Source organism: Lepus europaeus, chromosome 2, assembly GCF_033115175.1.
Source record: "Lepus europaeus isolate LE1 chromosome 2, mLepTim1.pri, whole genome shotgun sequence".
NCBI classification, from domain to species: domain Eukaryota; kingdom Metazoa; phylum Chordata; class Mammalia; order Lagomorpha; family Leporidae; genus Lepus; species Lepus europaeus.
This window is the reverse complement of record NC_084828.1, coordinates 149,419,452-149,435,146: the sequence shown is the minus strand read 5'-3', so window position 1 is coordinate 149,435,146 and position 15,695 is coordinate 149,419,452. Positions and strand designations below refer to the sequence as shown.

The 15,695-nt window shown below is 43.4% G+C and overlaps 1 protein-coding gene across 1 annotated transcript in view; it reads right to left on the bottom strand.

The window, feature by feature from the left end:
• Window positions 1–350: 350 nt before the first annotated feature.
• Window positions 351–15,695, bottom strand: part of CPNE4 (copine 4) — a 395,639-nt gene continuing 380,294 nt past the window's right edge. Inside the window, exons 13-15 of the mRNA XM_062179027.1 lie at window positions 13,479–13,612; window positions 7,337–7,573; window positions 351–485 (exon numbers count right to left, since the gene is read on the bottom strand). Of these exons, the coding sequence (XP_062035011.1) occupies window positions 351–485; window positions 7,337–7,573; window positions 13,479–13,612 (506 nt within the window). The remainder of the gene's footprint in view (window positions 486–7,336; window positions 7,574–13,478; window positions 13,613–15,695) is intronic.

Here is a 15,695-nt window from a genome sequence, read left to right as displayed (position 1 = left end):
TTTTGGCTATCAACGTTCAATAAATATTTCAAAATGCTTTACAGTGTAAAGATAATAAGAAATTTAGCAAAATTCAACAAACCTGTATAAAAAACAGATACAGATACCATTTTATTTCAAGGCGACATGCTGTAAAGAGTAAGTTATTATCTGTTGTTCTTTGTAAAAAGTCTTCAACAATACAAGGGCTTAATAGATCCAGGTGCTGGGGCTACACATGCAAAAAAAAATAGTTAAAAATCACCGAAACGTGCTATTTTTAAATGTGTATTTTTTTTAAGTATGGGAGTAGTAGAAGTATTAAATATTAGCAGTAGTAGTATTTCAGAACTCTGTAAAAGTGTGCATGTTCATGGTGCTAGTGTCCTGGAAGATTCGTACATTTCTGATGAACATTTTGGTTTAATGCCCTTGCCGTTGTAATAGTCCACGACTTGGTTTGGGACTTCTGCCAACACGCTCTTTGCCAGGGCAGCTGGAGAGGCCTGTGGGAAAGAAGAATTACCGTGACTTTGGCTTGTGTTCAAAGAGTAGAGTCCTGCTCTGAGAAGCTGGGCTCATTCATTCATTCTTCATTGAGGGTCAACTTCAAACAAGAATTGTCAAAAGAGTATTGGGAAGTGAACCATTAATTTCAGTATTATATTTGTTCATGCTTATCTCAAAATATAAAACTATTGACCTCAGAAGGTGCTTTATTTGTTTCCAGGTGCTTTGCAAGAGTGTAGGGGCTTTGGTAATTGCCATCAAGGAGGCAATAATCGTTTGAGGGGAGCCTGGCATGACCATTATCCAGTACTAACTCTGCTACAGGTAGAACTTGACTGATGACACAGACAGCAGCATCAGGATTATAAGGAAGGCAGACTCTTAGACCCAACCCTGAGCTACTGAATCAGAATTTACATTTGAACGTGATGCCTCAGTGGTTCCAATGCATGTTGGAACTTGGAAGGTCTGCCCTGAGAGTCACAGCACTGTGGCCAGGACACAAGGAACAAAGAGACTAAGTTATCTTGGAGGAAATGGCGGCTGGATTCCAAGAGGAGGTGGCATTTAAAATGGACATTGTCTATTTCTAAAATTTTTTATTAATTTATTTTCATTCTATTTGAAAGGCAGAGTGACAGGTGGAGAGATACTCTATCTGCTGGTTCACTCTCCCCTGCCCTCAGCAGGCAGATCTGGGCCAAGCTTAAGCCAGAAATTGGTAGCTAAATCTAGGTATCTCCTACGGGTGGCAGGAACCCAAGCAGTTGAGCCATCATCTGCTACAGGTGGGAATATTTTAAAATGCAGAGAAGGGATAGGGGGATGACATTTGATTATGTCTGGGGTAGTGGGTCATGTGGTAGGGTTGAAGGAAGTATGGATTAGTATGAGTTACAGCTGTTGAATCAGTGGGGCGCTCAGTTGGAAAAGGAGCTTGAGCCCAAGAGATAGAGGGTCTTGAATACCACGGTGATTATTGTAGCTCTCTAGGGACAGAGGCACAGGCTCATGCAATCCATGGTGATGACTGCAGTACAAGAAGGTTGAGGTTGATATCATGCACAGACTGGAGTCAGGCAGAGCTGGCTCTGGCATCTACACAACCTCCAGGAAAGTAATTTCAGCTGCATGAGCCACATTATTCACTATTATTGAAGAGGTTGACAATTGGGGCAGAAGGACAAGTGTTTGAGATTCTGAAGGAATGAGGGCTGGACCAGATGACAAGCAGCCTGATTACGAATTCTTTCTTTCTTATTATGGCTTAGCACTCATTCAGATTTGCTCGGTCCTAGTGTTCTCAAAGGCAAAATAGGAAAGAATAAGAATGCATTCCGTCTCAGAGGGTCCACATTAATATCACTTATATCTCCTGAAGAGTTTTTCCCAAGTGACCTCTCACCTTTTAAGGGTGTCACATCGGGTTGGGCGGTTGGATCCCATAGAGCTCTTTTATTTTATAAATGACTACTCAGAGTTATGTGTGAGATCATGATCCATGTGTACACTGGGGCAGACACAAAAGGCATTCCCACTTTTTTCTCCCTGACCATCTCTCATACAAGGCTAGAAAACAAAACACCTGGTTTCCCAGCCTCCTCTGCATTTAGGGATAACCACATGACCCACTTTTGCTCTTTGAGATATAAGTGGAAGTTTCTTGGGGGATGTTCATTAGAAAACTTTTTTTTTTTTCATATTTAAAAGGGATAGGTATTGACTCTCTTTCTCTTTTCCCTTCCTTTCTCCTTGAAACTAGGATGTGATTCCTGGAGCTACAGCAGTCATTTTATCATCATTAGGAAACAGCAAAAGGAATCACAAAGTGCTGGCCTTGTTACCAATAGCTACCAGCCCAAACCTCCAGCTCCACGGGAAAAATGCATTAGTATTGTTACAGTCCATGGTTTCCCAAGTTTGGCATTACAACCTTTGGGACTGGGTACTCTCCTGGGCCTTGCAGGATGTTAAACAGCAGTCCTGGCCGCTACCCACTGGGAGCGAGTAGCACTGCACAGCTGTCACCATCAAAGACGTCCCCAGGAATGGGTGTTTGGTCTAGAGGTTAAGATGCCTGTGCCCATATCAGGATGCTAGGGTTCAAGTCCCAGCTCCTGCTTCCTTCTAATGCAGACCCTGGGAGGCAGTGCTGATGGCTCAAGTAATTGGTTCCTTGCCACTGGTGTAGGAGAACTGGATTGTGTTGCTGGCTCCTGGCTTTAGCCTTGGCCCAGACCCAGATCTTGAAAACATTTTGGGGGGAGGGTCAATCAGCAGATGGGCAATCTTTTCATCTCTCTCTCAAACAAATAAATACGATTTTTAAAAGTCACCAGACTTCCAAATGTCTCCCAGGTAGTAATGTTACCCTTTGGTTAAGAACCAGTCATGTAATCCAGAGAAGATGGATTTGCTCTTATATGCAACCAAAAACATCTCTCAACAAGGTTGTTTAGAATACTCTGAGTTCATGGCAATAGTCTATGCTTGTGCTGTTCAATGTGGGAGTCACCAACCACATGCAAGTACAGAGCCCTTGAAATGTAGTTGGTGTGAGTGAGGAACTGTTCCAGTTTTTTGTTAATTTTAGTGAATTAAATTTAAATAGCCACATGTGGCCACTGGCTACCATAGTGGACAGCACTGTCCCTCAGTTATTACTCCACCCCTTGCATGCTGTGTTGGTGGCAAAGCAAATATGGCACTGGGGACATTAGTTGGTTGGGAAAAGGCCAAAAATATGAAAGCAGCTGGTAGTAGAAATAACAAAAGTTGTATTTGTTAACCACCTACATGGATCAAGTACCATGCTATACTTTATGTTGACTTTACCTTCAATGTTCCAATACCAGAGTATTTGTCTCATTTTATGGATGAAAATCTGTGGCACAGACAGGTTAAATAACTTGCCCAGAGCCACACAGCCTAGAGCCTGTGCCCTGTCCACTTCAAGGCCCCTAGTTTTCACGCAGAGCAGAAAATGAGAGGCAATTCATGGACTACTGGCTCATATGAGATAATATCAACTCTCACCTTCCCTTTTATTTATGACATATTGAATTCATAGTTGTTTAGTTAAGATAATGAAATGCTTTTCAAAATCTGATTTGAAATCCATGAATGTAAGGCGGGTGAGCCTGCTCCTGGCACTCTGCCTTAGTCATCCACGGAACAGCTGGAAGCTCTCATGGCAGAGACGGGGAGCAGCGCCCCTTTGTCATCTCCCTCAATTGCCTGCTCACTGAGGCCCTGTCCTTCCTCAACACTGCCCCGTTTTCTCTAAGTCTGAGCTGTAAGCGTCCCTCGTGGCTGCTGCCTTCTGCTCTGAAGTCCTGCAGTGACATTATAGTTCTTGCCAAACAGCCATAGGGTGCTCAGTAATACTTTGTGTGTGTGTGCTGCTACTTGGTCACACTTGTGAGCTCTTTGCTTCCTCTTCACTTAGGCAAAGTTAGAGCAGTGATGGAGCTCCCTCCTTTGGCGGACTAAACAGAGCAGGACAGCAAAATCTAGAACTCCCTTCCTCTCACCTTGGGAAGTAACTAGCTTCACTGGTGATGAAAGTGCAAATTTGGCTCTAGCACAGCCCTCTTTGTAGAGAACCTATTTATTTTCATTTTATTTGAAATGTAGGGCAAGATATATACACTATATATATATATATATGTATATATATATATATATATATATATATATATATATAAACATTGTGTGTGTGTGTGTGTGTGGCTGGGCCAAGCAGAAGCCAGAGGCCTGGAACCCCATTCGGGTATCCCATGTGGGTGACAGGGCCCCAAGTACTTGAGAGCCATCACTTGCTGGCTCCCAGGGTGCACATTTGCGGGAAGCTGGAATTGGAAGCAGAGGACTGGGGACTCAAACCAGGCACTCTGATATGGATATGGGCATCCCAAGTGGTGTCTTAACTGCTGCACCATGTGCCCAACCCAAAAGAATATAAGTCTTTGATGCCACTCTTTATTGTCCACACACCTTCAAGGTAAGGGCTTGGTGAATGTCTTTCATCTAGTGAGTGCTTTTTGTTTGGAAGCCTCCTCATCCAGAAAGCTGGAGATGAGATGTGACAGCACCATTACTCTGCTCATCCACAGGCCCTGCCCTGACAGATCGTGGGGGAAACCGGTGGCGGCTGCTGCTACCTGGAAACTCCCTATGCATGCAACTCTGCAGCTAAGCATTGATTTTCTGCTGCCTTAAAGATTTTAATCACTGCAGCTTGCCCTAAAAGGAGAGGGATCATTGTGTGGCTGTACAGTTATGAACAAGCAATACCTCATCACTCAAGGAGCCCTGGAATGTGCAGTCCCTTCTCAGCAGGTCTTGATATCTAGGGTTCAGCTGAGGCTGTGGGGCTCGGGCTTTATTTCAGTGTTTACTGGGAAGCCTGACCCGAGAAGGTGGCAGAACCAACAGCAATTGCTGAAGAGCAAATGCCAAGGACTCTGACACCAAGACTGGTATTGAGGCAGCAGTAAAGTAAGTACAGGGATGGAAGAATACATGGAGCATCATAGCACACAGCTATAATCAACAACGATCCATCCCTCCTTCCACCCCATCCTTAGCTTACCCAGTGTGGGCCCACTTGGGATTCGGATGTGCCTGGGCTGTGAATTATGTCAGGGATTCATGTGGATGGCAGTGCCTCAAGGTGTGGTGCCTGTGCCTTCCAGCCCCTGACCTCATCACTGACTTGAGCGTCAAGAAGGCAAGAGGCTGCAGTGGGTGCTAACGAAGACATTTCCAGCAGAATTCCTAAGACTGGGGGGACATGACTTCACTGCATTTTTGGTTCAGGCCTTGGAGGAGACTCCACAGCTTGGAAAAGGAGGGAAATTTCTTCTTTTCCAAGGAGATGGCAGAATTGCTGCAGGATACTGTTCAAGCTTAGTGAACAGCTCCCCAGCAGCAGTGACTGGCGTTGTAGGCACCAACCACAGTGCAGATGGCAAGAACTCCAAGGGAAACAGGGCTGGGGATGATCTGCTATTGGGTGGACTCACATGGTACACAAAGCAACCCCTGCACTCCAAGACACAGCTGAGGGAGCCTCTGAAGGGTCTCAGGGCCACTACCAGCTCCCACAGAGCCTTTAAGAATTAGAGGGTGTGCTTGTTGGTCACGATAGCTCCATGGGTGCAGGATTTGTGGAAACCTTAAAGGCTTCCCTTCCTGCAGAGACTTGACAATTAACCAAAATTTGGAAATATGGAAAAATGGTTACTGAAGACCTTTCTATCATGGCAGACTAGAGCAATGTCTACTGGGCTGATTCCTACTGCTCCATCAGGAGTGAGATGCTGCTTGAGTCACCATTTCTTATTGACAAGAGCCCAAGATGCTAATTTGAAGAAATCTGGGGCAGGTATTGGGCACAGTGGTTACGTCACCTCTTGGGACATCCACATCCCATACTCCCATACTGGGGTGGCTGAGATAGAGTTCCAGCTCTGCTTCTGATCCAGATTCCTGCTAATGAACTTCCTGGGAAGCAGCAGGTGATGGTTCCAGGACTTAGGTCCCTGCCACCTATATGGGAGTCTGACACTGAGTTCCCAGCTCCCAGTTTTGGCCTGGTACAGCCCTGGTGGTTGTGGGCATTTGGCAAGTGAAGCAGCGGATGGCAAATCTCTCTCTCTCTCTCTTTAATGATTATTTATTTGTTTGAAGACAGAGTTACCGAGAGACAGGGGAGGAGGAAGAGGAGAGAAAGAGAGAGATAGAGGGAGAGAGAGATAGAGGGAGAGAGAGAGAGAGAGAGAGAGGGAGAGAGAGACAGAGAGAGATTTTCCATCTGTTGATTAACTCCCCAAATGGCCTCAACTGCAGGAGCTGGGCTGATCTGAAGGCAGGAGCCAGGAGCCAGGAGCCAGGAGCCAGGAGCCAGAAGCCAGGAGCCAGGAGCTTCCTCCAGGTTTCCCACGCAGGTGCAGGGACCCAAGTTCTTAAGCCATCTTCTACTGCTTTTCCAGGTCATAGCAGAGAGCTGGATCAGAAGTGGAGCAGCAGGGACTCGAATAAGTGCCCATATGGGATGCTGGCACTGCAGGCGGTGGCTTTACCGGCTATACCACAGTGCCGGCCCCCCCCGCCTTTCTTCCCCCCCCCCCCCCGCCTTTCTCTCTCCCTGCCTTTTAAAACATTGTTGAAAACTGATAGAATGCAAATTATTTCTATTGACTAGACAATGTAAATCTAAAAATTATGCTCTGTGTTTTTATTTTTACATTACTGGTCATTTGCCAGTTTTGGATGCACTTTACCAAATTTATTCCAGCATCCCCCCCCCCCCCCGACTGTATTTAACTCTCCTACTGCTTTGAATTAACTTTTTCACCTTGTTTATGAATGAATTAAATACATCTTTAACGCTGCTTACTATATATTTATAGACAATTCAGGTTTCTATCACATTCTATCCTATTATTTCCATTATTTTCTATCATCTATCAGGTACAGACTTCTCCCAGGGCACATGGCTTGATAAGAAAACCCTGTGAGTTTCAGGGTTTTAATTCTCCTTGCTACTCTGGCTGGACACCACTGGGCAGGGGAAAAGCTAACTTATATTGATGAGAGCAGGCATCCGTGAAAGTGTTGGTTACCATAGTTAGCATGAGTGCTTGTTGTGAACTCAACATCTACTCCTTTCTCCCAAGAGTTATGCTGTACATATCCTTCCCGTGGGAGAAGGCCTGGCACTGGAAGGGGCACCTGGTATTGCTCTGAGAATGGTGGATCACACAAAGTGTGGACAAGTGGAGGCTCAGCCTGCTTTGGTTCTGCCCTCCCACGGGAAGAGCCCCGAGCTGTCTATGCGTACGTGTTTGAAGTTCCTGAAGGGCACGAACTGGACGATGTCTCGAAGCACAGGTTCTCCCTTGGGGGACCTCAGGATCCCGTCGTCACCGTCCAGCATCTGCATGTCGCTGAAGTCGGCGTTCCCCACTCCCACGATGATGACCGACATGGGGAGGTGGGAGGCATGGACGATGGCCTCTCGGGTGTCTGCCATGTCTGTGATGACACCGTCTGTCAGGATCAGCAGGATGAAGTATTGCTGTGACCAGAGGCCAGGGACGATGGGGATGGAGAGGAGGGGAAGACAACGACAATAGGACACCGGTTAGGCCCCGGGGGGCGTCACTGCATACTGACCTTAGCAGTGGTGACAACGGACATTTTTTTCTTAAGTGCCTGTGTTGATAGGCTTTGGGGCTCAAGGTTCTGATGAGGGGAATTAAAGAAAGATGCTGTAACTACAACTTCCTTGTGTAATCACCTGACTGTGTTACAGGGCCCAATGGAGTAGAAAGACAGGCACATGGGGAATCCGGAGGGCTGGCTTCAAAGCCTTGCTCTCTGAGGCCCTGGACAAAGCCCCTTACTGCCTCTGGGTCCCAGCTTCCTCATTGCCCACTGTATGTGGTCCTCTTCAGACTTTGGAGAATCTTCAGCTGTGCTGCCCAATACACTAGGCCCCAGTCCCTTAAGAAGAGTGAGCACTGTGGCCAGAGCAATCGAGGACCTGATTTAAAACACATTTAAATTTAACTTTAAAAATGGGAAAACAGGTGCACTGGACCGCATGTCTGTTGACTCTTCCTTCCTTTTCCTCCTCTCAGTCCTGTCTGATCCAATCTATACAATTCTCACTCCCAGCTCAATATCTTGAGCAGCAAACTCCGAATGGTCACACCACCATCTTGAGAGCCTTCAAGGCTGTGCTAGAGCAGGGGTCAGGAAACTAGTTTCTGTAAAACAAAATTAATAGTGTTTGCTCTCAGACCATGCTGGTCTCTGAGCATCATGTGAGCAGCCAGCTCACATGCATTGCAGTGAGACGACAGCCGGAGTTTCTGTGTTCCAGTAAAACTTTATTTATAGACACTGAAATCCGAACGTCATTTAATTTTCATGTGTCATGCAGTATTCTTATTTTTTTTTCAACCACTAATACATGGAAAAATCATTCCTAGTTTGCAAGCCATTGAGTAACAGGCTGTGAGATAAAGCTCCTTGACCCCTGGTCTAGGGCAAGTGTTCTTCATGTGGGTCTACGAACAGCTGGAAGACTTCAGACAGTCTAACAGCTTGGGGGTAAATGACATTTTAATTGTCACTAATCTAGAACTGATATTTATCATCTTTTAAATTATAAATGGATTGACAACTCAAATTAGTTTTAGCTATACTGGTGACTTAGTTATCAACAGAAATCATAAATATTCTCTGGTTATATGACAGTGGCCACAAATATTTCAATTTACCATTTATACTCAAAACTAATTAGAAACCACAGAAGGCCAATTATTGGTTCTCATAGTTTAATATATAAATAAAAGAAGGATTTCATCATATTTATTCTGAATCTATGTCACATTACAATATTTCTCCTTCTGCATTTCAATATCATCAGTTTAGTCTACAAAGTGTATTTTATTTTGCACACTTGGGGTTTATGGGCTTTATGAACTACTAAACGGTCTATGCAATAAGAAGGGTGAAGAACCCCTGGTCTGAAGACATTGTCAGGCTTCTACAAGCGGGTGCTTTCAGATTTCATTGAGCTAAAAGTAACAGGCTGCAGACAGCTGGATCTGAACCTGATGGAAATTTCCAATAAAGCTAGCAGTAACAGCTTCTTACAAAGTCAGGCTGGGAAAATGTTCAGGTATGGAATGTGATAGTCTTTGAATATACCTGAGGTCTTTTTTCCTAAAGGGTTACACAAAATCAAGGAGAAAAATCTAGAGCCACGGACTCCCTGAAACTGCCCACCCACCTAGAGGTTCAAGTTTATGATCCTTAGCAGTAAGTGACAACAAGGGGCCTGGGTCACAAACTGCTCAAAGACAAGAGAAACCTTTGGAGGGGAGCTCTGCTCAAGGTGCATAGGGGTCAGGTACTTGAGGATTTGGGGTGCTTTCCTGCATTTGGTTCTGTTTCCTCACCTGTCCTTTCAGAGCCAACCCACCTATCCCTCAAGGAATGAGCAATGGCCAGAAACTCATGCTGTCTTAGCTCCAAATCCAGAACCTGTGTCAGTGTTGTGTTCTCATTACTTTAAAAGGGAGATCAGGTAATCCGGTTTTTAAAGTGAGCTCTGAGAGCCCTAGAGATGCCTTGGATACTCTTGAGGAAAATGGGGGAAAGGAGAACAGATAAGTTTTGCCCTTACTCCTGGGCTCAGATTTGGCAAGAAGTGAGTGTGTGTGTGTGTGTGTGTATCCATTTTATGTGCTGGGTGTCTGAGCAAGGTATTCCTGGAAGAATGGGATCTGGTGCTAAAAATAAATTAAAAAAAATAAAATGAAATGCTGGTTCTGTCTGACTTCTAAATTCTGCAACTATGAGGACTGAAATTTGCTTCCAGACCTCTGGGTCTGAGGGAGCTGTGTTAGGGGAAGTCTTGTAGAGCCCATGCTCTTCAGATGTTGGTCTGCAGTGCTGACATGTGCAAATCAAAACCACAATGAGGTTTCACCTCACCCGGGTGAGAATGGCTCACATTCAGAAATCTACCAACAACAGATGCTGGAGAGGATGTGGGGAAAAAGGGACACTAACCCACTGTTGGTGGGAATGCAAACTGGTTAAGCCACTATGGAAGTCAGTCTGGAGATTCCTCAGAAACCTGAATATAGCCCTACCATTCAACCCAGCCATCCCACTCCTTGGAATTTACCCAAAGGAAATTAAATTGGCAAACAAAATAGCTGTCTGCGCCTTAATGTTTATTGCAGCTCAGTTCACAATAGCTAAGACCTGGAATCAACCTAAATGCCCATCAACAGATGACTAGATAAAGAAATTATGGGACATGTACTCTATAGAATACTATACAGCAGTAAAAAAACAATGAAATCTGGTCATTTGCAACAAAATGGAGGAATCTGGAAAACATCATGCTGAGTGAATTAAGCCAGTCCCAAAGGGACAAATATCATATATTCTCTCTGATCGGTGACAACTAACTGAGCACCAAAAAGGAAACCTGTTAAAGTGAAATGGACACTATGAGAAACAATGACCTCATCAGCCCTTGTCCTGACTGTTGATGAACAACTTAATACTTTATCCCTTTTAGTATTTTTTTTTTGTTCCACATAATACTATTGGTTGAACTCTTTAATTAACACACAATTACTCTTAGGTGTTTAAATTTAACTGAAAAGTGATCCCTGTTAAATGTAAGAGTGGGGATAAGAGAGGAAGGAGATGTACAATTAGGGACATACTCAATTGGACTTGCCCCAAATGGTAGAGTTAGAACGTGCCAGGGGATTCCAATTCAATCCCATCAAGGTGGCATGTACCAATGCCATCTCACTAGTTAAAGTGATCAGGTTCAGTTCACAATTGATCATAATGATAAGATTAAGAGTCAAAGGGATCACATAAACAAGACTAGTGTCTGCTAATACTAACTGATAGAATAAAAAAGGGAGAGAATGATCCAACATGGGAAGTGGGATACACAGCAGACTCACAGAATGGCAGATGTCTTAAACAGCACTCTGGCCTCAGAATCAGCCCTTAAGGCATTCAGATCTGGCTCTAGAGCCCATGAGAGTATTTTAGGCATGGAAAGCCAAGACACTCTGGCAAAACAAAACAAAACAAAACAAACCCTAAATGAAAGATCTCTGCGAGTGAGATCCCAGTGGAAAGAATGGGCCATCAAAGAAGGAGGTACCTTTCTCTGAAGGGAGGAGAGAACTTCCACTTTGACTATGACCTTGTCTGAATAATGTCAAAGTTCGTGAACTCAAAAGGCTTCCATATCCTTGGCAACTCATGACAAAAGCCTAGGGTGATTACTGACGCCATAAACAAGAGTGTCAATTGTTAAGTAACAACAGGAGTCACTGTGCACTTATTCCCCATGTAGGATCTCTGTCCTTAATGTGTTGCACAATGTGAATTAAAGTTATAACTAGAACTCAAATAGTATTTTTCACTTTGTGTTTCTGCGTGGGTGCAAACTGTTGAAATCTTTACTTAATATATACTATATTGATCTTCTGTATATAAAGATAATTGAAAATGAATCTTGATGTGAATGGAATGGGAGAGGGAGCGGGAGATGGGAGGGTTGCAGGTGAGAGGGAAGTTATGGGGGGAAAAAGCCACTGTAATCCATAAGCTGTACTTTGGAAATTTATATTCATTAAATAAAAGTTAAAAAAATGAAAAAAATAACACTTAAGGAACACTTAAAAATTATTAGTCTAAAATAAAATTTAACTTTACCCTATCCCCATTCCATTTCAGGAGTTTCTGTGTGTCACAAGCCTAAAGGAGCTGAAAATGCAACTAAGTTGTAGGGAAGAGACAGTGGATTAAATGAAAGGCATGTGGTACCTGTCATTCCTTTTGATATTTTCAAGTAGGAAGTACTTCAAATTGTAACTAAAATAGAAATACCATGATTTCTGGTATATAATATGTATAATATTTAAGATATAGGCCAACTTAACAAAAAGACAATATAATATACTTTTTCATCATATAAATATGATATATGATATACATATGATGGTGTCACATTCATTCCTTAAATATTTATTGAGTATGGAGTGTACATGAGGATATTCTGGTGAGCAAGGTCTTCTCATTATAGAGAACCCAGGAAAGTAAAGGAGACAGAAAATGCACAAGTAAGCAAGTGCATCTAAAGCATTTCAAGCAGTGATAAATAGCCAAAAAGAAAAGTGGAGCTGAGACATGGTGGCAATGGGTGGATTGTTATTTTAGATAAGGTAACCAGGGGGAACTTCCAGAACAGTTGAGAGTTGAACAGAGACCTGATGAAGTCAGAAAGTGGATCATGTGGAGGCTGGGGTAAGAGAAATCCTGGCAGGGAAGCAGCAGGTGAAAGGCATGGAAGTGAGAATAAGTTTAGATTGAGGGACAACAAGAAGGGCGGCATGGACAGTGTCTGGGAAGACAAAGAGCACGATAGGAGATAAGGTCAGATCCCATAGAACCTTCTAGGATTGAAGATTTTATCCTAAGTATGATGAGAAGCCATCAGAGGTTTCAGAGCAAAGGAGTGACATGCTAATCATTATATTTTTTAAAGATCAACAAGCTTCTGTATGTAGTATATATTGTAGTAGAGAAAAGATTAATCACTTAAGAGGTTTTTCCCTAGTCCAAGTGAAAGAAGTTGGTGGATATAGTAGCTGCAAAGGTAGTAAGAAGTGGTAAGACTTTTGATATATTCTGACAATGGACTATCCTAACTTGCTGATTCAAGACGGCATCCAACAATCCTTACTTTCTGGTTTATATCCTATCCCTCCCCCCCCCCACCCCCGATGTTGTGGCTTATTAAGCAGCTTTTGCAAATGGAGACAGATGCCACCTGGGCTTTGGTTTCCCTTTGAAACAAAGAAGAATTGGCCTTGGGACCTCACCAGGAGTCCCCCACAACTTCTGGTCCTCGCTCTGGCTGGCCGAGCCACAGAGGCTGATGGGAACATGTTCTTCAGCATGTCCGCCAGGCTGGGTCATTCCCAGCCTAGAGCCAAGGCCGTCTTGGTATATATATACATATATATATATATATATATATATATATACACATACCATCTTTATATCCTTGTGTAGTCTTTTTGCACACTGAATTAGAATATCTTGTGTAACCAATAGGACACTATGGAAATGATTTAGTGTCACTTTTGAGGGAAAGTCATAACATAGAGTATGGCTTTTGATTTGCTCCTTCTTGAGTCACCTGCCTTGAGGAAAGCCAGTTGCCCTGCCATGAGATGTTCAAGAAGCTCTCTAGAGCAACCTACAGGCAGGGACTGAAGCCTCTGGCCAACAACCCACAACAACATGGAAGCATGGGTAGAAATGCTGGAATTTATTGTCAGAGTGGGATGGGTATTGTGGCCAATATCTTGGTGAGGATGGGGAAATCCCATTAGCAGGTGAATCACCCATTTCCTTACCGATGCTTCCTTGGTGTTGGTCTCCTCTGACGCTGACTTGGCAACCTTCTGAATGATGGGGGCGATGTTGGTGGGACCATAGAGCTGCAGCTTAGGAAGACAGCTCTGGTAGGCTTCCACCACTCCTTGAATTCCTATGGTGAAATTGTCAAAGGTTAAATATAATCAAACACACACAAATAAAGCATTGAATTTCCCCAAACAGTCCTTATCAACATCACATTTATGTTTTCAAGATGAAAAGGAATATCACTCCCCAAGTGAAATCATTCTCTTTCAAAGTTCAAGTCAGAAGCAGCCATTCCCACTAACTTTTCTCTATTGACGCCCTTTTCACATGAGACTTTATTTTCACTTCACAGCATAATGAAATAGATGTCATCTCAACTTTACAGGTGAAGAAACAGAGGCTTTTAGAAGGCCACCTGATTTGCTGCAGGTCACACAGGAGGTAAGTTATGGACTCAGGACTCAGATACAGCTCTATCTGGCTCTAACTGCTGTGTTCTTAGCCATAAGCAAGTTAGCTTGATACTTTTCTAATTTCACACCTTGTGGCTCCATCCTTGCACACCACACAGGCCACTTGTAAGAGTTACTGTGTGAATATGATCATATCTCTAGCTGTTATACTCCTCGTGAGCAGAAATCGTGAGTTGCTCATTTTCATGTTCCCCTAAAGAGCATGAGGCAGTCTGGTTCACCACATGTGTGGTGGACAGGAAAAATGGCTGCTATCCTCATCTACTGGGGTCTGTAACATAGATAACTGATCTCCATCACTGTAATCAACCCTGAATTTAAAGGGAGCCTCCATTCTGCGACCACATCAGCCCAGGAAATAGAAAAAGATAAAACTCTCCTGAGAGCGGCAGCCCTGGCCATGTAGCTGCTCTCAACATTTGACAAGTCTTGACTGTACATTTCCTGTTATAATCTGGTTCCCACAGTAATAGCACCATTGCAAATGATTTTCAGCCAAATGGCTCATCTTGGTGTTTTTGTCTATACTACCCCTTTCATTACCCCTTTTCAGCTTATCCACTATGTCTTTCTGTCCTGGTACAGTATGCTGGACCTGGTTTTGGCCAGAGGGATCCACACAAGTCCTCTTAAGACTGTTCTCCACAGCCACCAGGCCCTGCAAAACCACTCTTAGGTATTTTGGTGAACAGGTCCTTTTCTGTTCCGTTCCGTTCTTACACACATGCTCCCAACCTCATTGGAAAGGTTGTTCACACTTTGCTCTGTCCCACAACCTGTCATTCTAAAGACAGATGCCAAATCATTATGCAGCCTGATTCTGAAGTTAAGTGATGCTGAATGGGATATATATATATATATATATATATATATATATATATATATATGTTTTGGGGCTTTTGCCTAATATAAGCACTTTTGATTTGATTTCCTTTTCAAAAATACTCAGAAGATAGATTCTAAGGATATGAAACAAGTGAACTCAAGGATATGTATTTCATTCTGCTTTGGTGGAAATCACTCTTCTAATTAAAGGGGAGGAGAGAAGTCTAAACTACAATAAACTGTGGGTAAAGGATCCTGTAGGGGATAAAGGCAGAACAGAGATTCAGTCTTGGAGGACACTATGTTCAGACCCAATGATATGGGTGCCATATTCTTGGACATTAATGGCCAAGTATGTGGAAGAAACCGATGGATTTGCTACACACTGTGCTAGATCCAAATTAACCCTAGTGCAGCACCTCCTATTGACAAGGAGGAGGAGAGAGAGACAGACATCTCTACTGCAAAGATGTCTATGATCTTCAAAGTATCAAATGTCGTTGGATCAATCTGCTATTTAGAAAGCAAGACATTTTTCTGGGACAAAATTTGCCATCATGATTATTATCATGGTTCCAGTGTAATTATTTTGTGCAGTTGTGTTGGGGAGCTTCTGACTGGAAGAACAGAGCATGGACCAGTGCAGTTGAGACTGCTCTGTCTGGCACTGAGTCATGAAGATCCCTGTTCAAAGCCACTGAGTCCATGTCCTTGGCAAACATATCCAAAGAGTCAAATGGTTTCCATGTTTTCTCCTTTCCTTCTGTCTTTACAGAGAGTAAATTGTGAAGAATAAATGCTTGATGCAAATGTGCGAAGCAGAAAGCCAGATATCTCACCATCCCTGCCCATCAGGGGAGATACCCCACATGGGTTTTATTTGGAATCCAATATTGAGATCAATATTCT